At 44.7% G+C, this 24,384-nt stretch overlaps 1 protein-coding gene across 2 annotated transcripts in view; it reads left to right on the top strand.

Annotated features, from left to right (window-relative positions):
* Window positions 1-24,384, top strand: part of LOC311113164 (calcium/calmodulin-dependent protein kinase type II delta chain) — a 104,654-nt gene that overhangs the window by 24,217 nt on the left and 56,053 nt on the right. For both annotated transcript variants that reach the window (XM_084156344.1, XM_084156345.1), the window contains exon 3: window positions 21,654-21,713. In XM_084156344.1, coding sequence (XP_084012470.1) covers window positions 21,654-21,713 — 60 coding nt within the window. The remainder of the gene's footprint in view (window positions 1-21,653; window positions 21,714-24,384) is intronic.

The raw sequence follows: 24,384 nt of genomic DNA, 5'->3' as shown, positions 1-24,384 counted from the left end.
CATCAATAAAGTATGTGGACACCCCTTTAAATGAGTGGATTCGGCTATTTCAGCCACACCGGTTGCTGACCGGTGTATAAAATCGGGCACACAGCCATGCAATCTCCATAGACAAACATTGGCAGTTGAATGGCCCGTACTGAAGAGCTCCGTGACTTTCAACGTGGCACCGTCATAGGATGCCACCTTTCCAACAAGTCAGTTTGTCAAATTTCTGCCCTGCTAGAGCTGCCCCGGTCACCTGTAAGTGTTGTTATTGTGAAGTGGAAACGTCTAGGAGCAACAACGGCTCAGCCGCAAGATGGTAGGCCACACAAGCTCACAGAAAGGGACCCGGCGATTGCTGAAGTACGTAGCACGTAAAAATCATTGGTCTTCAGTTGCAACACTCACTACAGAGTTCCACACTGCCTCTGGACGCAACGTCAGCACAATAGTTGTTCGTCGGGAGCTTCATGAAATGGGTTTCCATGGCCGAGCAGCCGAGCAGCCGCACACAAGCCTAAGATCACCATGCGCAATGTCAAGCGTCGGCTGGAGTGATGTAAAGCTCGCCGCCATTGGACTCTGGAGCAGTGGCAACGCATCCTCTGGAGTGATGAATCACGCTTCACCATCTGGCAGTCCGACGGACGAATCTGGGTGCATAGTGCCAACTGTAAAGTTTGGTGGAGGATAAATAATGGGCTGTTATTCATTTTTTGGGCCCCTTGGTTCCAGTGAAGGGAAATCTTAACGCTACAGCATACAATGACATTCTAGATGATTCTGTGCTTCCAACTTTGTGGCAACAGTTTGGGGAAGGCCCCTTCCTGTTTCAGCATGAGAATGCCCCCGTGCACAAAGCGAGGTCCATACAGAAATGCTTTGTCCAGATCGGTGTGGAAGAACTTGACTGGCCTGCACAGAGCCCTGACCTCAACCCAATCGGACACCTTTGGGATGAATTGGAGCGCCAATTGCGAGCCAGGCCTAATCGCCCAACATCAGTGCCCAACCTCACCAATGCTCTTGTGGCTGAATGGAAGCAAGTCCCCACAGCAATGTTCCAACATCTAGTGGAAAGCCTTCCCAGAAGAGTGGAAGCTGTTATAGCAGCAAAGGGGGAACCAACTCCATATTAATGCCCATGATTTTGGAATGAGATGTTCGACGAGCAGGTGTCTACATACTTTTGGTCATGTAGTGTATCTCCAGCCATGCAGCTATCAAGAAAATACATTAATCTATCACTTAAACGATCATCCATACAAAATATAATGAATTGAAAGGTAAGTATGCTATTGTTTTACAGACAATGATTCTACAAAATGATTGCAAAAAGGATGGAGTTTGATAATATCTGCATCTCCACAGTGACTTTCACCATTTGCAATGCTAACAAGGATTCTTCTTTTACAGGATATAGAAACTTAAGCAAACAGACCTTATCAGTGAGCAAAATGGAATTCGCCTTAAAATGAACTCAAACCAACTGCAGAGGCCAGAACACTTAGTGTGATTTTGATCACTGATGTCAGTGGGGAAATGAATGTCTGTCTCTCTCACAATGTTCTAACGATAATAACCCGTTCAAATCCTAGACATTACCTGTGTGTGTGTGTTCCTCTTCCCCTAGCCAACATCGCTCTGCTTTAGCATCAGTTTATGAGAGTCTGTGTGTGCCACAGAGAGCAGACTGAGTCATATTGCCTTCTATTTTCTAATCACTGTGTGTTTGGGGTTTGCTTTTCCGGTGGCCAGACGTTCCAATCTAGCCACTCATTATAGGCACAGTACTTTTTAACATCAGTCATTATCTATTCGAGTAAAAAGGATGATGCTGAAAGTTGTCTGAAGAGTCTCCTATTAGAGGGGTTTGTTGGTAGCTTTTTAAAGGGGCTCGCTAATGACATGCTTGTAGCTAACTGAGACACATATCAGAAAGTGGAGTTGAGATGGGAAAGAGATGAACAAGGAGAGACTAACAAGGAGAGAGGGATGATGATGAGACATAGAAGAAAGACCGTGATTGCGGTATTTGTTGTGGACAGAAATACACTTTAGTTGAAATTGATTGAGTTGCAATTAAAGAAAAAAGAGGTCAAAGCTGCCTGTGCTGCTGTTTCATAGAAGGGGTGATTTTTGGTGTTATCCCAGCATTAATCCCAGTCTCGCCATCATTGCCAGAGCATCACGGTGCTCTGCATGTTCTCTCCACCCCAGATAGCTGGATTACACGGTTTTAATTCCTTCTCCAGCATTCTAATCACATTCATAAATCTGTCAAAAGTCCTGAGGGAAGTGGTTTGAACTAATGACAGGCACGGGCAGATTGGGATGTGTTTGTGTTATTGGCAAAAAATCTGAATTGGGCTGCCTGTGTTAAGATCAGGACTGCTAGTGCTGCTCTGGGGTGATGCAAAAACCCAGGCTCACACGTTAGGCCTCAGGATCCACTTGCCTTTTTATTATGGAAAGATTGAAGACTCCCTGGCTGCGTTTAGACAGCCCAATTCTGATTTGTCTTCCCACTAATTGGTCTTTAGACCAATCGCATCAGATCTTTTTCAGAGCTGATCTGATTGGTCTCTTGCACTCTCTCTCTTACTCTGCTGACACACTGAGCTCTGATTACATAAGTGACCAAGATCCAAGTGACCCAAGATCCACATACTGTTACTCCACCTCTCGCTCTCTCCCTCCCTCATTCCTTCTGGAAACGCCCAGTCAGTGCTCACTTTCTCCACTCTAGACCCATAGCCTGACTCTGACACACACACACACACACACACACACACACACACACACACACACACACACACACACAGTATTGTGCAGCTAACCTTGTGGGGACATACAATTCAGTCCCATTCAAAATCCTATTTTCCCTAACCCGTACCCTAACCTTAACCCAAAAACCTAACCTTAACCCTAAACCTAACCCTAGCTCCTAAACCTAAAACTAACCCTAAACCTAATTCTAACCTTAAAGCTAAACCCCCTAGAAATAGCATTTGACCAAAATGTTCCCAGTTGGTCAAACTTTTCTTGGTTTGCTGTTCTTGTGGGGACTTCTGGTCTGCACTAGTATAGTTGAACACGTCCACACACACGGACGCACACTTATAGACAAGAGGATAAGTATGCGTCTTTGTTTGCATGTCTCAAAGGCTCTTTTTGAAGCACATCCAAAAGCTCTTCTATGAAAATTGAACGCAGGCATCATGAGGCTTGAATGAAAACTCAAGTGTCACCAAGTTCAAGTGTCTTAGTCTTTCATGACATGTATCAAAACACGACCCATGAGACAGGATGCCCAATTGGATATTTTTGAAATAAATCCCACTGTCCCCGCCCAATGTCTGGACCACTTTTTAGCTGAGACTACACAAGCCCAGCTCTGTGCAGTGAAGTGAGCAGCCTACACGTTGACTCATAAAACCAACCCTCTGGTATAGTGAGTCACAGTTTAAACATGCCTCCAGAGAGCAAGAGAGAGGCTGTACACCGCTCGTGCCTCCCCAGCCGAGAGAGCTCTGGTGTGGGGGAGAGGGGCCCGGCGCAAAACGGTCTGCCCTGCTTATCTCCTGCAAACATGGAGCTGCTTGCCAAGGTCTACCGCTGTTAATAACAGCTGTGTTTGTGTAGCGCTCTCTTGTGAGTCTCGCTCTTTCCCTCTGTTTGACACACCCTCTCTCGTTCCCTCTGTCTCTCTCTTTCCCTCTATCCCGCCCTACTCTCGCCTCATGAGCGAATCCTCAACCTATGGCTGGTTCCCCTAGGGGCTTTTCTGGCTCTGCCTAAGAAAACAGATCTTTGTCACCACTCTCAAGTACTCTGCAAATGTGTTCTCTGAAACTTCAGGTTAGGCTGTTCAAATGGCAGGCTAATGATCTCTTCTACCCAGTAACCTGTTTTTTTTTCACCCTGCAAAGGCCCTACTAATATACAGTAACCATCAGTGAATCTATATATGAAAGATTCTTGCTATTTCGCTCCTCTTGGGCATAGAATATACAATGTAGAGACACTGTTTTATTGTAGCTACCCAAGTCTGGAAAATGCTGGGGAGTCGGAATTGCTCTTGTCTGCATTCAGTGTTGTGGACAAGAACTGAATCCACAAATCCCATGTAACTTGTGTAATTTTCTGGAACTCAGAGTTCAGAACTTGTTACAGGTCAGGGAAGATCTAGGCGCACGTTCCCTAGAGATACAGGATTACTCAGTGCCATTTTGCCAGAATTATGAAATCCCTTAGACTCTATCCCCATGTACCACCACATATCTATAAGTAGAAAACATTACATCCAGGGTGATGAGTACATTGCCACAGTTTTTAGAGTAAAAAGCAGAATCCTCCCGAATCCCCATCTACAAGCTTTAGTCAGTGGATGTGCAAACTTGACCCTTGCCTCCAGTGAGCCTATATAAGCACTCAAACATCAGGCTCAAAACTCTCTTACAATACATTGTGTAGGACAGATTTCATCAGCCATCTTGTTCAAAGCACAGGGTCAACAGAATCTGAGACGACACCTATGTGGATGACTTTGATTAGTCTTGAGATCTGTGTAACTCAGATACTAGATTAGGTGGGGAACATGATTTGATGGACAAACAATGTATTACACAACATCGTATCACTTTCATCAGGCCCCAGCTCAGTGCAGCTCAGACACTTGACATTTTACATTGGAGGGGGAACATAATTTAATGCAGGAGTAGGAAACCCCTCTATGTTCAGTGATAGTTGTCAACGTGTCATGGTCATATGCACATAAGTGTCAGTCACATGTTGTAATGGGGTGCAGGATTGTACACAACATGCTATTATTTCCTAGCCCCTGTCTCTTTAAGGTGTAAAAACGTGAGCAGGTCTGCCGCTGTGATGGTCCTCTCCTCTCTAGGCTTTTGATGTTGACCTTAATCCTTCAAAGCCTGGATGACAGAGGTGTGTGTGTGTGTGTGTGTTAAGTACTGTACTGTATTTTACCCAATTGAATGTACCTGCTGCAATGACTTCAATTCTCTGTACTGTGCATTGCATTGTTTACTAGTAGCAATAGAACTACATATCTCTTTAGTGTCAGTAATCCCTTTTTGTTAAATAGCAGAGCGTCTGAATCCTCTGCCCCCCTCCCTACAGGAGTTCATCTCTAAAAGCCAGCCTGCTCTCAGCAAGTGAAGGATTAGGGAGGGAAGAGAGGGAAGGAGCAGGAGACAGGGTAGAGGGAGGGAGGATGGAGGTTCTTAGCCTAAGCCTGCTGCACTGAAGCTAACATGAAAGGACATCCTTTCCGCAGGGTTGCCATGGAGAAAGCTGTGTATCACGCCGTTCAGGGGTCATCGTCGCTACCCACCGCCAACCCCAGACTCCAAATGACCGGAGTCATCGTAATAAGCATTAGAATAGCAAGAAAATTATTATAAAAAAATAAGACACATTTTCTGCTGTGCTCCGCTCCAGACTGCATGCCATAGAAATATAATTAATAGAACAAACGTCCCCATTCAAGTCAATGATGGCATAATGGGTGGACTTGCGGCCATTGTGAGGCGCAAAGTAGGAAGTAAAAGCAGGACGTGAACCTATAATATACAGTGGGGGAAAAAATTATTTAGTCAGCCACCAATTGTGCAAGTTCTCCCACTTAAAAAGATGAGAGGCCTGTAATATTTATCATAGGTACACGTCAACTATGACAGACAAAATGAGGAAAAAAAATCCAGAAAATCACATTGTAGGATTTTTAATGAATTTATTTGCAAATTATGGTGGAAAATAAGTATTTGGTCAATAACAAAAGTTTCTCAATACTTTGTTATATACCCTTTGTTGGCAATGACACAGGTCAAAGTTTTCTGTAAGTCTTCACAAGGTTTTCACACACTGTTGCTGGTATTTTGGCCCATTCCTCCATGCAGATCTCCTCTAGAGCAGTGATGTTTTGGGGCTGTCGCTGGGCAACACGGACTTTCAACTCCCTCCAAAGATTTTCTATGGGGTTGAGATCTGGAGACTGGCTAGGTCACTCCAGGACCTTGAAATGCTTCTTACGAAGCCACTCCTTCGTTGCCCGGGCGGTGTGTTTGGGATCATTGTCATGCTGAAAGACCCAGCCACGTTTCATCTTCAATGCCCTTGCTGATGGAGGTTTTCACTCAAAATCTCATGATACATGGCCCCATTCATTCTTTCCTTTATACGGATCAGTCGTCCTGGTCCCTCTATTTTGGTTTCATCTGACCATATGACATTCTCCCAATCCTCTTCTGGATCATCCAAATGCACTCTAGCAAACTTCAGACGGGCCTGGACATGTACTGGCTTAAGCAGGGGGACACGTCTGGCACTGCAGGATTTGAGTCCCTGGCGGCGTAGTGTGTTACTGATGGTAGGCTTTGTTACTTTGGTCCCAGCTCTCTGCAGGTCATTCACTAGGTCCCCCCGTGTGGTTCTGGGATTTTTGCTCACCGTTCTTGTGATCATTTTGACCCCACGGGGTGAGATCTTGCGTGGAGCCCCAGATCGAGGGAGATTATCAGTGGTCAATTGCTCCCACAGTTGATTTCTTCAAACCAAGCTGCTTACCTATTGCAGATTCAGTCTTCCCAGTCTGGTGCAGGTCTACAATTTTGTTTCTGGTGTCCTTTGACAGCTCTTTGGTCTTGGCCATAGTGGAGTTTGGAGTGTGACTGTTTGAGGTTGTGGACAGGTGTATTTTATACTGATAACAAGTTCAAACAGGTGCCATTAATACAGGTAACGAGTGGAGGACAGAGTAGCCTATTAAAGAAGTTGTTACAGGTCTGTGAGAGCCAGAAATCTTGCTTGTTTGTAGGTGACCAAATACTTATTTTCCACCATAATTAGCAAATAAATTCATTAAAAATACTACAATGTGATTTCCTGGATTTTTTTTCTTCTCAATTTGTCTGTCATAGTTGACGTGTACCTATGATGAAAATTACAGGCCTCTCTCATCTTTTTAAGTGGGAGAACTTGCACAATTGGTGGCTGACTAAATACTTTTTTCCCCACTGTAATATAATATGCCATTTAGCAGACATCAATATGTGCTGTGATTTGTTGATTCAACTCAACTGACATTACAAAAAATACATTCCATTGCATGAGCCACATCAGTTAACATCATTTGAATGAACATTCTACATTACCATGGAAATTATTGTCACAATACCAGGCAGCCATACAAGTTGATAAGACATTTAACTTGTTTAGTGTAGTCCATTTGTAACTCCACTCACTACTTGTAGTTGGTCTTGGCTAGCTTAATGTTCCGGTCGCTAGCTAGCTAGCACTCACTCACGTGGCTGCTAGCACCGTCATGAAACGGGGCGTGAGGGAAGCCCTAGAATATTAGGTTTTTCTAAGTAGTGAGAACGCTCGGGAGCAGACAATGTTGAAAAGTAATCTTTAGACATGTTGTACTTTTCTTAAATGTAGTTTAGTAATTCACTAAAACAAGCAGAAACAAGAAAATTGCGTTTGAAAAAAGTCATGTTTTTGCTGTGAGCCAATGGCGTAACCTAGGTAACCACGGGTTGTTTTCCCCACAGGTGGGCGGGCAGTAACATTCTATTTAATACAAACTGGGACCATTGCGAGTGTACCCACAATTTTACCAGTCAAATTACCAGGATTAGAGGTTCCAAGCCCGTTCTAGTCATTCTATTTCTGTGTGCTGCTGCTGCAGGGAGGAAGGGGGGTTGCCTAGGCAACTGAATACTCATTTGCTACAACACCGTGTTTGTTTCAGCAAGGAGCAACAAAGGTTAATCATGTTAACAGTCCATGTCACCACAGAAACGGACTCCACCGCCACGGTCTGTTCACTCTGTTACCATCTGGCAAGCGTTATCGGAGTATCGGGTCTTGGACCAACAGGCTCTGAGACCACTTCTAATACCAGGCCATCAGACTGCTGTAAAGCTAAACCTAGCTGTCTCCCTGCACAGACCTGCACCTTGGAGACTATTTGCACCGGAGAGACTATATGCACCATAGAAATGATTTGCACTGACTACTAGAGCCCTACCGATATGTTTTTTGGGGGGAGCAGAACGTAGCACTATCTGCAGCTGTACTGTTTTATACTAGGGAAATGGAAAATTGTAATTCTCATAAATTGCCATCCGAAAGAGCAATTGTCCAAGAAATATGCTTCAAATGTTGATTTCTTACATTGTGAAACTAATGGTGAGCATGAGATCCCCCTTTTCATCCTATTTATTGAATATCGGTTAGCAGTGGAATTATCATCCGTAACCGATATAGCGGTAAAAGGCCAATATCAGCCCATAATATCGGTGAACCAATATATTGGTTGGGCTCTACTGACTACCCACACATCCAACCAATGCACACAAACGTACACCCATAAACACACACAAGCACACACACTCAGAACTCATATACACACACACTCAGAACTCATACACACACTCAGTCACTGCTGCTGCTCTATTATATACTATTGATTCCACTACCCACTTTATTTGTAAAAAGTGTAAATACAGTCCATTATTACTATGCATACTACCTCTTCTACTACATCTACTACTTATTTGTATTATTTATTAATGTACTGCATTGAGGGAGCTAGCTCCTTAGCATTTCGCTGCACCTTTTATTCGTGTTGTATGTGACGAATACATTTGATTTTAATGCCAGGCTGACCCGTCTTCAGTCAGCTGCCCCCCCCCCCCCCCAATCCATAATCGTTGGTTACACAGTTATACATACTGTAAATGCGCCAACCATAACAATTAGGGAAATGGAAAGGCATTAAATGTAATTATTGGGTGAGACCGTGTTGAATATAGGCCTCTCTCTGTTTCTCCCGTTTTTTTTCTCTCTCCTCTCTCTTTTTGCATCTCTCTCTCTTTTCTTCTGATCATAATTTTGAACTACTTCCAGCTACTCAAATGGCCCCCCAGGGCTTTGACAGTGAAAACAATGCAAAGCTTGAACCCTACGCATATTTGAATGTGGCTGGTGTTATCACAGGAAATTTGCATGTGCAGACACGAGTGAGATATCCTATAATAGCCCTTTTAGAAAAACCATCACAGCCTGCTGTCTGTAATATAAACAGAGGTGTGTGTGTGTGTGACAGGGTGTCAGAATGGAGGGAGAAATGAAGAGGGGTAGAGCATAGACAAGAGAGGAAGATGAGACAATAACTTTTGAAAGAGAATAGAGATATGGAGACGAAGTGTACAGGTGGACACACTGCCCAATCAATAATGTGTTTTCTCACTGCTGTGTTCACGGCTTTGTTTATGCAGTGGGAAGCTGCTGTGTGTACATATATGTGTATTCCTATCTCGACAAACCTCTCATACTCCATTTCCTCCATCTCTCAATGATGATTATATGGACCCTTTTTTATACAGCTAAACATTAATCGACGGTTAATAAAGCGCGATAACAAGACTGATTGCAGTTGGAGACCTTTTAGGCAAATGGATCAATCTAGTCATTACCCTACTGGATCTCCTCCACTCTCTCACAGGAGAAATGTCAAATCAATGACGTGACGTCCGATAGAGGCTTGCTTAGGAAACGGACTAGACGTTTTGGGAGGAAGTGCTGTTCTCAGTTGGAGACCTTTTTTAGGCAAATGGATCAATCCAGTCATTACCCTACTGGATCTCCTCCACTCTCACAGGAGAAATGTCAAATCAATGACGTGACGTCCGATAGAGGCTTGCTAAGGAAACGGACTAGACGTTTTGGGAGGAAGTGCTGTTCTTTCTACGCCATGGGATACCGACATGCCTAATCTGTTACTGTGTGAGAAGTCTGTATCGACTCGGATTAAAGTAGTTTGGCCACTTCCACTTGATTTAAGATACTCTGTGTCCTTTAAAGCCCATATGGTTTGTACTGATAGATTTGGATGGAGTTTGTCTAAAGCTCCTCTTCCCTACTTGTTGTGTTCACTTCTTTGGTGAGTTTCCTGATGATAAGATCTATGTTAATGATAAAGGCCCATGGAATAGGAATTTGTCAATGGCACAAAAAAAAAAAGACATCTGATAATCTTCCAGAGGTCTTTGACAGAGATGTCTTAGTTCGGAGAGAGAGAAAAAAAGAACCAGATAAACGATGGAGTGAGTTACTCCTCCTTTTCCCTGGGTTGGCAGGAGGCCCATGAGAATTGTGGGCATTGGTGTTTTCAGGCTAGCATACCAAATTAGCTGTTAGGCTGGTTTTACCTCCCTGTGTAGGCCTACGAAGTCTCATAAACAAGGGGAGTTGAAGTTTATGTTAAAGTCGTGCTCACTGTCTCTATATAAACCTGGGATAAACCTCACCCAATCTCTCACTATTGCTAAAGAAAGGCCTCTGTGGCACTAAACGCTGGTTAATAACACGTCACTGTACCACAACCAGGCAGCAGTTTTCTCCAAATTCACTGCTCTCCATCTGGCATGCAGCTTTATCCATATCACGCCTCAAACACATGTCCGCTCCGCTATCCCATCCATACACCCAGTCTGCCAGCGAGAGATATAACAACCAGAGCCTGGCCAGCTCTCGGCTAGGTGTCACTGCCAAGGGGGACACTTTCTGTCAGCTCTGTCCCTGCTATCGCTCGGCACCAGACACCCTTTCTCTCCCTTCCCCTGGCGCTGATGACGTGGATGTCGATTTAAGGCAGCCCCCCACACCGCTGATTCAGAGGGGTGGGGTTAAATGAGGAAGACACATTTCGGTTGAAACTGACTATTTATCGTGTGTGTTATCACCATTCTGCCAGGCCAGGTGCCATCCGTCGAAATCCCGATCAGTGACACAATTAGTCACCTATGTAATGATGTACTGTAGTTTCTGTTTGTGATCCGAGCGCTTGTATAAGGCAAGTTGTTCATGATCAGTTAACTAACCCCGTGTAATGAGGTTAATACTTTGTCATATCAGCTTTTTCATGTTTGTCATTAGTCATGCCAATGGAGTTGCCCATTGATAGCAGCAATAATATTTCACAGGATTGGTTGATACAGGGCAGTGAGAATCTAGTTTAATCTAGTATTAACTTTTATTGGACTCTCTCAGGGTTTCACCTTTCATGTATGAAAATGTATGCACTCATTAACTGTAAGTCGCTCTGGATAAGAGCGTCTGCCAAATGACTAAAATGTGATTGGCCTATAATGTTTACTCTCACAATATAATCCCAAGAGTTAATTCAACTCCTATGGAGTCTACCGCAACACTATTTGGGGGTTTATATGGTGCCATTTGAGATGTAAGTGTGTTTAAGTCTCATTTACATATTTCTTGCTGTGTCATATAATGGTGGCTTGCAATAGGCTTGGGCGCTATCTAGATTTTCATACGGTTATACCGTTCTTCTGCCATCCTGGGATTTACGGTATAGCACACAAGGTATTGAAACAAACAATTATAAAAATCTAACTGCATATGACAAATATGACAATGATGCCCCTCCCACATCTGTGGATACTCATTTTACATTTTAGTCATTTGGCAGACGCTCTTATCCAGAGCGACTTACAGTTAGTGAGTGCATACATTTTCATACTGGTCCCCCGTGGGAAACGAAACCACAACCCTGGCGTTGCAAGCGCCAGGCTCTACCAACTGAGCTACACGGGGCCCATAGTTTTAACTCCCTGTCTCTGTTTACTCTTATGGAGTTAAAAGAGCTTCATCCCAATCAACTCCAGTTATCAACACGATCACTCTGAGGGTTAAGATAACTCTCCTTAGTTTACCGTGTACTAGGTATGCAGGTTTTTCTGCTGTGAGCTGTGATTTCAGATGTGGGTTATTTTAATCTCCATTGTACACTGCCGCCCACGTCTCTATTCCAGCCACAGCTATTCTAGAGCCCTGCTGAGGCTACCACACAGCTCTCTCTCTCTTCCTCGCTCTCGCTACCTCGCTCTCGCCACCCCTGTGCCTCTCTCGCTCTGCCTCTCTTTCTCTGTTTAATTTGTCTATTTTGATATTTCTTTATCTATTTATAACATGTTCTGTCTCTCCATCTGTTGCTCCTGGTTTATCAGTTTCCCTCCTCTCACTCTCCACTGTCTTTTTATTTTTCCCTCTGTCAGTCATTTGTCTCGTTCCTGTCAATATTTTACATTTTAGGACCCCATTAGCTATAAAAAAATATATTTTAAAAAATTTGATAAAATATTGAATTTGGCCATTACTACTATAGCCCATAGAAACGAATGGCAAAAAATGTATCATAAGGAATAAGGTTTTGAAGTGTCTGTCCTATATCTAGGAGATATAGGAAAGCTCAGGAAATATATATATTTTTGGACACATACACTCCATGGCTTGCTTGTCGAACATCTCATTCCAAAATCATGGGCGTTAATATGGAGTTGGTCCCTCCTTTGCTGCTATAACAGCCTCCACTCTTCTGGAAAGGCTTTCCACTAGATGTTGGAACATTGCTGCGGGGACTTGCTTCCATTCAGCCACGAGCATTAGTGAGCTCAGGCACTGATGTTGGGCGATTAGGCCTGGCTCGCAGTCGGCGTTCCAATTCATCCCAAAGGTGTTCGATGGGGTTGAGGTCAGGGCTCTTTGCAGGCCAGTCAAGTTCTACCACACCGATCTCGACAAACCATTTCTGTATGGACCTCGCTTTGTACACGGGGGCATTGTCATGCTAAAACAGGAAAGGGCCTTCTTCAAACTGTTGCCACAAAGTTGGAAACACATAATCGTCTAGAATGTCATTGTATGGTGTAGCGTTAAGATCTCCCTTCACTGGAACTAAGGGGCCTAGACAGAACCATTACTCCTCCTCCACCAAACTTTACAGTTGGCACTATGCATTGGGGCAGGTAGTGTTCTCCTGGAATCCGCCAAACCCAGATTAATCTGTCGGACTGACAGATGGTAAAGCGTGATTCATCACTCCAGAGAACGTGTTTCCACTGCTCCAGAGTCCAATGGCGGCGAGCTTTACACCACTCCAGCCAACACTTGGCATTGCGCATGGTGATCTTAGGCTTGTGTGCGGCTGCTCGGCCATGGAACCCCATTTCATGAAGCTCCTGATGAACAATTATTGTGCTGACTTTGCTTCCAGAGGCAGTTTGGAACTCTGTAGTGAATGTTGCAACCGAGGACAGCACTCGGCAGTTCCGTTCTGAGAGCTTGTGTGGCCTACCACTTCGCAGCTGAGCCGTTGTTGCTCCTAGACGTTTCCACTTAAGAATAACATCACTTACAGTTGACCGGGGCAGCTCTAGCAGGGCAGAAATTTGACGAACTGACTTGTTGGAAAGGTGGCATCCTTTGACGGTGCCATGTTGAAAGTCACTGAGCTATTTAGTACGGGCCATTCTACTTCCAATGTTTGTCTATGGAGATTGCATGGCTGTGTGCTCGATTTTATACACCTGTCAGCAACGTGTATGGCTGAAATAGCCAAATCCACTAATTTGAAGGGGTGTCCACATACTTTTAACCCCTTATTTCTGTTGCCACAAAACTACTTCCATGCTTCCATTCGTTTGTATGGGTTACATTCAGATGAGTCCCGTGTGACACTTGTAGGGGTCTTAGAACAAAACGGAGAACGCCATCGTGTTCATGAGTCTCCCTTTCCATAGTGGGGTCATATTAGTTTGTAGTTCAAACGGTTCGGACGCTACAGACAGAAGTTGGCACATCAGCGTTACCGACTTCAGACGAGTCCCGTGACACTTGTGGGGGTCGTAGAGCAAAACGGAGAACACCATCCGTATTCGTGAGAGTCTCCCCTTTCCAGGCCAAACCGTTCGGACGCGACAGACATTTTCGTGAGGAGAGATTTTCGGGATGTCTCATGGTCTGACAAATACCGCTGTAGCTCAGCCACCTTCCACCGTAGATGTGGAAGGCCGCCATAGGTGGATGCAGTGGATTGAGACTGATATCTCTAGCTCAAACTGACGGATTCTGATGGGTATTTTTAAAATTATGTTACTTAGATTGACACACACCAGCATCAATAGACTCTTAAGGATTAATACCTGTGATCTGACACATTGCAGGTGGAAGTGGCAGCCGAGGCTTAAGGCCAACCCTTGACAACACTTTATTTTCGCTGCCTTGGCAACACAGCCAAGAGAAGCAGCGAGTCAGGAGCTTTGTTGGCGTATTGCCACCTCTCCCATATTTCAGCCAGCACTGCTAGTGTGTAGTGTGGTCTTTGTTAAAGTTGGTCTCCTGCTCTGGCTATTGTGTGGTTTGTATCGATGTGACTGTTTGGGCCAGGGCTCAAGATAAGAGAGGAAGATCCTCTTTAGGAGAATGGAGGGCAGATTGGCGCTTTAGCCACGTCCAGGCAGTGACTGTGTGTGTGTGTGTGTGTGTGTGTTTACGTACCTGCCTGTGGGTGTGTGTGTGTGTCATGTGTGTGCCGGTCAGTGTGTTTAGGCAGGTGTGTGTGTGTGTACACGTGCCTGCCTGCTGGCTGTTTGGAGCAGATGCAAGATTGGTGTTCAGTGTCTTGTTCTTTGCCCGTGGATGCCTTACTGAGATGCACTACCTGAGTGTGAACTGAATACTGAACAGCACCGACAGGGAAGGCTGTCCTGCCTCTATGTGACTGGGGATCTCCATCAGTGTTTAGGAAAGGGCCATTGTCTCCAAAGGATGCAGACACGCACACAGACTCTTGCATAACATTCTGTATTCATGCTAGCATACACATTTATAAAATGTAAATGAACATAAATTCACACCATTCATTAATTAGTTTGTTTATTAATTCAGCCATTCATACATTCAATCACTCATTGGCTCATTCGTTCATTTATTCGTTCATTTATTCACCCACTTACTCAGGAACCATTTTTTACTACTTCTCGCTTTCTCCATCTCTCCCCCTGTGGATCCCTCCATCTCTCCCCCTGTGGATCCCTCCATCTCTCCCCCTGTGGATCCCTCCATCTCTCCCCCTGTGAATCCCTCCATCTCTCCCCCTGTGGATCCCTCCATCTCTCCCCCTGTGGATCCTTCCATCTCTCCCCCTGTGAATCCCTCCATCTCTCCCCCTGTGGATCCCTCCATCTCTCCCCCTGTGAATCCCTCCATCTCTCCCCCTGTGGATCCCTCCATCTCTCCCCCTGTGGATCCCTCCATCTCTCCCCCTGTGGATCCCTCCATCTCTCCCCCTGTGGATCCCTCCATCTCTCCCCCTGTGGATCCCTCCATCTCTCCCCCTGTGGATCCCTCCATCTCTCCCCCTGTGGATCCCTCCATCTCTCCCCCTGTGGATCCCTCCATCTCTCCCCCTGTGGATCCCTCCATCTCTCCCCCTGTGGATCCCTCCATCTCTCCCCCTGTGGATCCCTCCATCTCTCCCCCTGTGGATCCCTCCATCTCTCCCCCTGTGGATCCCTCCATCTCTCCTTTTTTCAACACATTTGTTTGTTATGCAAAGCTGTAGCTCTCTGTGTCCCATCAATCCCTCTGCCTGAAACAGGTTAACATCTTTTTTTGCAAATACAGTATTTCCCCCCCGGTCTATGATGAATAACATTCTGTGGCATTAATACACGCTTAGTCTTTGTCATCATTATTATGATTATAGAAAAAGTGTTTACCTGCCTGTAGCCTTAGTACATGCTCCGCCTTTTCATTATTGTAATTACAGAAAGTACTTTTATATGCCTGTAGGTTGAAATGTCGCTGTAGGTTTAGCACTTGCATACTCCCAAACCTGCTCAGAACATTTGGGGCAACATACCATTGGGCATGAAAGTTCAGAACGTATGGAAGTGTAGAGTATGGAACGCATTCCAGCTATTGTGTTGGATGTTAAACAGAGTTGTGTTGTGGTATATGACTTTCTATTAAGAAGGCTGTGTCCATTGGAGTGGTGATCATGATTGTCCTCAGGACCTGAGTCTTAGTGGTCTGGGTCTGTCTGAAAGAGTCCGTATGCACATAAACTAGTCAGTGTACAGTGTAACAGACTGTCTCGTCCCTGGGAATCAGACCCTTATGGAGGGGGCTGAAGGAGAGCGGGAAAGAGAGAAGGGGAGAGAAGGTGACACACACACACACACACACACACACACACACAAAACACACATTGGCATTACAGTGACACTGTGCACTGACTCACTGTTCCTGCCGAGGGTCGAGAGCGCGTTGACTAAGACCACACACACACACACACACACACACACACAAATGTCTCTTCCTCTCGATATGCAGTCATATCATCTGACAGACACACACTATATACTGACCCCAACTTGACTCGTTCCTCTCCAGGCCCGTCACACACACTATCTCTCATCTTTTTGTTTTTGTCCAAAGGGCTCATAACAAATGCCATAGGTTGCACTGGGCATTATGCTGTATATGAAGAATTGACCAGCATTACATTCGGTATCTCAGTAATGTTTCTCAGATGGCTTAGCTGTGTTATGACGTGGATTCTCTGTCAGATTCTCTCCATTACCATGACTCATCACATTGCCCTTTGTCTGTGGAGTCAGCTGCACCGATTTTAATATTGATGATAATGATTAATGATTATGCGGATGGATCTGCAACACAGGGTCTTGGGCTTCTGTGGTGTCACACATTTGGATGAGCAGCACATCGTCATAGAAACGCACATTCACACCCAGAGTAGGTTAGAGCGGTGGAGTCATCTTTACCGTATTCATGAGGCCGGGGGTACCAAGGTGTGCCCGCTCCAGTGCCCATCTATCTGGGGCTAGCCTCTGGCCTTTAGGGGGATAGGGATGGTAAAGGGAAATGCCGGTCGTCATTTGCATCTGCCAGTGTCTGTGTGTGCGTGCCGTGGGTCTTCATTTGCATACTTACCTGCCACGTTATCGGTTTTATAAAACCGACTTAAGTGTGTGATGTGGCTTATTTTCAGTAGCAACTGATTCAGGCTTATCAGTTTCTCTTACAAAGTGTTGTAAAGACACAATGTCTTCTTGCGATAAATGGTGGCCCATTTATTTTAATGGGCCAGTCTGCGTTTGAAACAGCCCTTTTAATAATGGGCTACCCAGGATTCTCTGCTGCTCGTTACCTCTTTTTAAGACGCTTTCTCTCCATCGTTCGTTTCCTGGCTCGCTTTTAATGTTGAGCTGTTTTGCTGTTTGTCTTTTCTTTTTTTCTTTTTCTCACTGCGAGCCTCTGAAAATAATTGGCTCCCTATTTAAATCAGTCTGGCTGTGCTGTCAAGGCCGAGACGGTGTAAAGTAAGGTCGCCCGGAGGAAGGAGAGGAAGCAAGGTCCCGTTTCCTTTTATTTATGTCAATCATTTTTCTCATGAAACTAAAAGAGGATACTTTACACATAACTCGACACCATTGGGTTTACGTCCACAATCTCTCCTTCAGCCTTGAGTCACTCCGCAGAACCTTCAGCCTAGCTCTGAAACAACAGGTACAGAATTAGCTGTCAACCACACACATCCTCGCATCCAACCAGAGAAGAAAGAAACCGATGAATTGGCCTCTTCAAGGCATTGGGGACTGAGAATGGACTTGGACCTGAGGGCGTCAGCGGGACCAGATGTGCTAGATTTCCATCATGTCAGTGACCGAGGAGGGGTTTGATTGCAGTGAAAATAGCTGCTGCCTGCCCCCGTTTCTCAGGCCTGACAGCACTCTCTCTCTCGCTGCTCATCTGGGGATGACTGACGCTAAATGGGTCAGCTCCGGGGTGAATCACACACTGTTTTTTAGTTGTGTTGCTAATATTTAAAATCACACCACTTAGAGTCGTTAATGAGAGAATGATGGAGATTCATACTCTTTGTGTGTCATGATTTATGGTTATTCAGACCAATTGGATAATCTGATTTACATGATCATTTATAGCAATTGGATTGATGAACTGAATTGTGGAGAAAACATTGACGTTTACATGGTCTTTCTGTCTAGATCCATTTTAATCCCCATGTCATTAAAGGTTGTAAATGTAAATCAGGTACCATAATTCCACAGTGAATTCCATTATCCTTACATTAGAGCAATTGACTAAAGCCGTATGGAATGAATACAAGGATAGTGAGAAAGAAAACTCTGGTTGAGCTACTGGAGGTTAGTAGCGCTTTCACTCTAAATCCTGTTGTGTCACAGATTCGGAGCTTGCTGCATTGGGATGAGAAAGGTGACGCGAGAGAATGGGAGCATGCCAAAATCCGCCTGGCGACCGGGATTACCACCCTGTAGAAGCACATCGGAAAGGTGTGATTGGGATTAGACGTTTTGTAAAACAAGACGTGATTGGAGGGATCTTTAGTGACGCACCCTGATCACATCTGGCTCGAGTAGCAGGGATTAGAACCGTGCAAAAGCACATCTGATTGGAGGAGCGCCGGTTTACAGGCATGTAAAAGCAAGTATGATTGGAGATGTAGATGTTAGGAAAATGCACCTGATTGGTGTTTGTGGGATTAGGGTGTTTTGGAATCAGATTGGATGACAAAAGCATCAGAGCCCTGTAAAGTTCAGTTTTGATCAAGAGAGTGGATTAGAGATGGACAAATGTTTCTAAATATATCCTGTAGTCTCTGAAGGAATCAGGCATTGTCCAATATGGCTCACATGAGACACACAGATGAGGCACACACACACACACACACACACACACACACACAAGGCATACACACTCACAGATTCACTGACATGTCGGTAGCATTGCTCTGGCATTAACCAATAGGATTGATGAGGATTTGGTCGTTGACCCAGTTACACACACTCCCTCAATTCCAGCCCGGCATCCATCTGTTCTGAGCCATTGAGCTTCCTCTGCAGGTGAAAGACTGTAGTGGACTCCATCCTATAGAATTGGCTATGGAGCTGCCTATGGAATTCCCCATGTGTACACCTTTCACAACAACACATGTAACCTGTACATAAACCACTTCTCTATTTACTTTCGCCATACATTTCAAATGTCACAGCAAGAAATGGCCTCTTCAACTCCCTGCACATCATGTTGACAGTGGCCTACATGCAGGGTTGGGGTCATTTCAATTCCAGTTAATTCAAGAAGTACCCTGACATTTTATTTATTTAGAACCGCCTGTGCTTTCCTAACCTTTTGTCCCTATCGCTCTGCAGTCTACTTCTGGTTCACACAGAGAAGCCAAGGTGAATGTGTTATGCCAAAGTGTTTATCAAACATGAATACACTATATATACCAAAGTATGTGGTCACCCCTTCAAATTAGTGGATTTGGCTATTTCAGCCACACCCGTTGCTGACAGGTGTATAAAATCGAGCACACCGCCATGCAATCTCCATAGACAAACATTGGCAGTAGAATGGCCTTACTGAAGAGCTCAGTGACTTTCAACGTGGCACCGTCATAGGATGCCACCTTTCCAACAAGTCAGTTCGTCAAATTTCTGCCCTGCTAGAGCTTCCCCGGGTCAACTGTAAGTGCTGTTATTGTGAAGTGGAAACGTCTAGGAGCAACAACGGCTCAGCCGAGAAGTGGTAGGCCACACAAGCTCACAGAACGGGACCGCCGAGTGCTGAAGCGCGTAGCTCGTAAAAATCGTCTGTCCTCGGTTGCAACACTCACTACCAAGTTCCAAACTGCCTCTGGAAGCAATGTCAGCACAAGAACTGTTGGTCGGGAGCTTCATGAAATGGGTTTAAATGGCCGAGCAGCCGCACACAAGCCTAAGTTCACCATGCGCAATGCCAAGTGTCGGATGGAGTGGTGTAAAGCTTGCCGCCATTGGACTCTGGAGCAGTGGAAACACGTTCTCTGGAGTGATAAATCACGCTTCACCATCTAGCAGTCCGACGGACGAATCTGGGTGTGACGGATGCCAGGAGAACGCTACCTGCCCTTATGCATATTGCCAACTGTAAAGTGGTGGAGGAGGAATAATGGTCTGGGGCTGTTTTTCATGGTTCGGGCTAGGCCCCTTAGTTCCAGTGAAGGAATCTTAACGCTACAGCATACAATGACATTCTAGGCGATTCTGTGCTTCCAACTTTGTGGTGTTAGGTTCTGAACAAACAGAGTAAAAACTCACGGACGACTAGGAAAAAGCTCAAACCAAGTTTATTCAACCGCTTGGTCATACAGCTGCAAAGACAACATACAAGTCACACAAGCACATCTTTATACCTTCCAACTAGATAGTCATCTCCTTGCGTGTCTAAGATAGACACTCCTTCTCTGTTGTTAGGCAGAAACACAGTAGGTTCCTCTTACTGCTATTGTCATGGCCATGCCTAAGTCTGGGACCCTCATGGGTGTGGAAATGTATGTGTGTGTGAGAGATAGGACTATAATCAGATGGTCTTTGAGGTGGGCCCCTGTGTCCCCCCCCTCCCAACAGTGTCTTCTCTCTTCATCTGTTAACCTTATCTCGAGTTGAGTTCCACGTCCCTCATTGTCCCAGTTCCTCAGCAACTGGTCTGCCTTATTTACATTTTTACATTTTCGTCATTTAGCAGACGCTCTTATCCAGAGCGACTTACAGGAGCAATTAGGGTTAAGTGCCTTGCTCAAGGGCACATCGACAGATTTTTCACCTAGTCGGCTTGGGGATTAGAACCAGCGACCTTTCGGTTACTGGCACAACGCTCTTACCCACTAAGCCACCTGCCGCCCCATATCAATAACTGAAACTAGACTGTTGCTCTTTGTCTCCCTCAACAATAACATATTTGAATAGAATATGAACTTTCTGCACTTCCCCTTTTCTCACTCAGTAACTTTCCACACACCTAGTTCCTCTTTACCCTTCCTTGACCCCTAACATATACATTCCTTATACATGTAAAGTAATCAATAAGTTCTAGTATGGTAGAATCTACAATCCAACAGTGGCAACAGTTTGGGGAAGGCCCTTTCCTGTTTCAGCATGACAATGCCGTGGTGCACAAAGCAAGGTCCATACTGAAATGGTTTGTCGAGATCGGTGTGGAAGAACTTGACTGGCCTGCACAGAGCCCTGACCTCAACCCCATCGAACACCTGTGTTATTAATTGGAACGCTGACTGCGAGCAAGGCTAATCACCCAACATCAGTGCCCGACCTCACTAATGCTATTGTGGCTGAATGGAAGCAAGTCCCTGCAGCAATGTTCCAACATCTAGTGGAAAGCCTTCCCAGAAGAGTGGAAGCTGTTATAGCAGCAAAGGGGGGACCAACTCTATATTAATGCCCATGATTTTTGAATTAGATGTTCGACGAGCAGGTGTCTACATACGTTTGGTCACGTAGTGTATGTTTAACACGTCCGCCATTAATTCTACAAACTAGGGTCCTTCGGCGCATCCCTCTTCAGTTTATTCAAAATTAGCTCTCGTCTTGGTTTCAGAGCTACCAGCTGGATATTTCCTCAACATTTTTCAGTCAAACCTCTTGATTTATCTCTGAAGGACACGCTACATTAAATCCTGCGAAAAATGAATTTTGTTCATTTCCTGGTTCTGTCGGCTGAATTGATTAATTATAAATAATTTACTGGTTGCAGCGGTCGGCCTTTTGAAAGTTGAACGCAGAACCTGGAGGAATTGGAGTCCTGCTTTGCTGTGGCGAAGATAACACTTACTCACCCTAACCACAAAGCCAGGGAATGCCACGGGCCCTAGGGGTGAAGGTGTGTGCCTCAAAACTCATGGCTTTTGTTTTGTGTCTCTCCTATAGATCACCAGAAGCTGGAGCGAGAGGCCAGGATTTGTCGCCTGCTCAAGCACCCCAATATCGGTAAGTCCCATGCTGTACAAGGCTTATACCTTCAGTGCCCTGCTCTCTCCTGTAATGCACTCACTCTAACCTCTTCCCTCTCCTCTTTCTGGTTAATGTGCCAACTGACCCTTCACTGGCAGCAGTAAGACTAGGGTTGCAAAGGGAGGGTATATTACTGGAAAGTTTACCATTAAACTACCAGAATTTTTTTAACTGTCAAAGATGTTATGTAATTTATCACAAGACATCTAGTGGCCCTTTTGGGTACTTCAGATTATCTCTGGCCCCTGTAATTATCTCTGGCCCTCTTTGTGGCCTCATCACATAATCACAAAATATATACAATTAATAAAATAGAATGACCAAGGTGTAAAAAATTATCCTTAATATAAACCATCAACTTAGTGAATACCATTGGTGTTTAATATGAGGGTTTCAACATATTAAACACGAGCAGCACCGCAGATATTGAGATGAGCGAGATGAAAGACTTTGCTCACACACAGTATCTGCACATGTGCACGGGTTCGCCTCACTGTTCACAGCATGGTAGCCAGGGCACCATAACAGCAGAGAAGTTGAGCCTCGTGCTTCAACGCTCTTAGTAGTTACGGACATTGACCCACTATATGGTTTACTTTATGCATCTACGTCATATTGTCGAGTCTACTTTTAATTGAAAATGTAATTGTTGATTAGATGCTTTTTTCATTAATTCTGCTATTTGCTGTTGAACCATATGGTATATCCACTAGAAACTCAGGGACAATATGGACACAGATATAAAAACAATATTCTATTTATGAAAAAGTTATTCAAGTATAAATTACCAAAGTTACCATAGATTGCCATAAATTACCTGTTATTACCGAAAGTTCCAGTAACTTCAGTAAATTACCGGTAGTTTTGGAACCCTAAGACCAATCACACTTATGTCATAATTGCCTGTGTAGTCCAGTCACACACACTTGTAAACACACACACACACACATTGACCATCTGTCTCAGTCCTGGCCAGCCCACTGTGCCAGGGTAGTTGTTCCCTTCCTCCATGGCTAAAAAAGGAGAGTGAGAAAGGAGCTGCTGTTTCCCTGTCAAAAAAAGCAACATATGTCCCCAGGATATCTCACGCATCAGGGAAAGTCACATTATTTGATTCCACCCCACCTCCACACACACGCCCTTACTTCCTTGAGACTATCCTCATTTTGAAGGCAAACAAACTCAATAACATCGAAAACCATTTGAAATACTGAGTAAATACTGGTTAAATCTTTCCATGCGCAGCATCGTTTCTTGATAGTTTGTGCAGACCCCATCTGTGTGGCTTCCCCAAGCCCACATCCCCCCAGCCCCCCATGGGCTGCCAAGGGAACCACGGAGGCCAATGCACTCTAATTAAGACTTCACTAGCAACGTGACCTCACTGGGTGGGTGTGTTTTTTAATTTATTTTTCTCTCTTCTTTCTTCCCCACTATTTTTTGCCGAGACGATGATGAGGGGGCGGAAGAACAAGTGGATGATTGGGGGATTCTTTTGTTTGTCTGTTGTCGATAAGACAACTTGCCGCTAAAATGCATGCGAGAGAAAATTATGAGGAAGAGGATAGTTTTGGGTTGCCATGTGTCTATTGGTTCTTGTGTAATCTGAACTTTATTAGGCAGCTTTAGATGGCATGATTTAATGTTCTGTGAGAAGAACAGCCTCCATGAAGCCTCAGTTTCAATGGGATCCTGGGCTCTTTTATATTTTTTTAGCCTTCCCTTAATGTGGATTACGGGATAACATGAATGCCTATCAGGATGGATACTATCCTGACTATTGTACCATTAAACCATGTATCTCAATGATCTCAGGTTTCATGGTCTATCCTCTTAGGGTGATGTCTCAAACGCTACCCCATTTAAGGACTTAGCTATAGCGAAAATACCCCAATTGATTCTAATGAATAAAGACCCAGTTCCCATATTTCTACAGTATGCCGTTTTTATAGAAGGTCCATCCCCGTTTCCTCTTCGAGGTCATCCTTCTCTGTTTCATCCTCTGATTGTCTGGTGCGCGTAGTGATCGCCTCGTTAACGTTCCGCCTCGTAGGAATCTATATCCCACTGGTAGAGCTCCTTAAGGTCGCCTTGGCGATAGAGATGTCAGTCAGGAATAGAACTAATGAAGACATGAGCGGATTCCTAGAGAAAGAGGATGTTTCTCTTGTTCTCTTTCTCTCTCAATTTTCTCTTTCCCCTTTCCTCTCCTATACTTTATCCTTCCTTCATCTCTCTCTCTCTCTCTCTCTCTGTCTCTCTCTCTCTCTCTGTCTCTCTCTCTCTGTCTCTCTCTCTGTCTCTCTCTCTGTCTCTCTCTCTGTCTCTCTCTCTGTCTCTCTCTCCCTCTCTCTCTCCCTCAATTCTGAAGGTCAGTCACTGCCATCCATCTGTATGATATCACCCAGGGAAGTCATTTTCCTCTTGTGTGTTAATTACTCTTTCCAATGTTTCTGTTCATCTGTTCAGAAGCTCAGGCCAAAATATCTGTGTGTGTGACACATGTTCAGAGACCCAAAAGCCTGAAAATAGAACAGAGATTTGGCTGGCCCTGTTGACCAGCAGACCTGTTCTACTGACCAATTGAAACACTGCAATACATGATTGTGGTTGTTGACTGATTAATGGCCTGTGTAGCCCTTACCAT

Source organism: Coregonus lavaretus (assembly GCF_964263955.1).
Source record: "Coregonus lavaretus genome assembly, chromosome: 39".
Taxonomy (NCBI): Eukaryota; Metazoa; Chordata; class Actinopteri; order Salmoniformes; family Salmonidae; genus Coregonus; species Coregonus lavaretus.
Note: the sequence above shows the minus strand (reverse complement) of the source record. Positions and strands in the feature narration are given on the sequence as shown.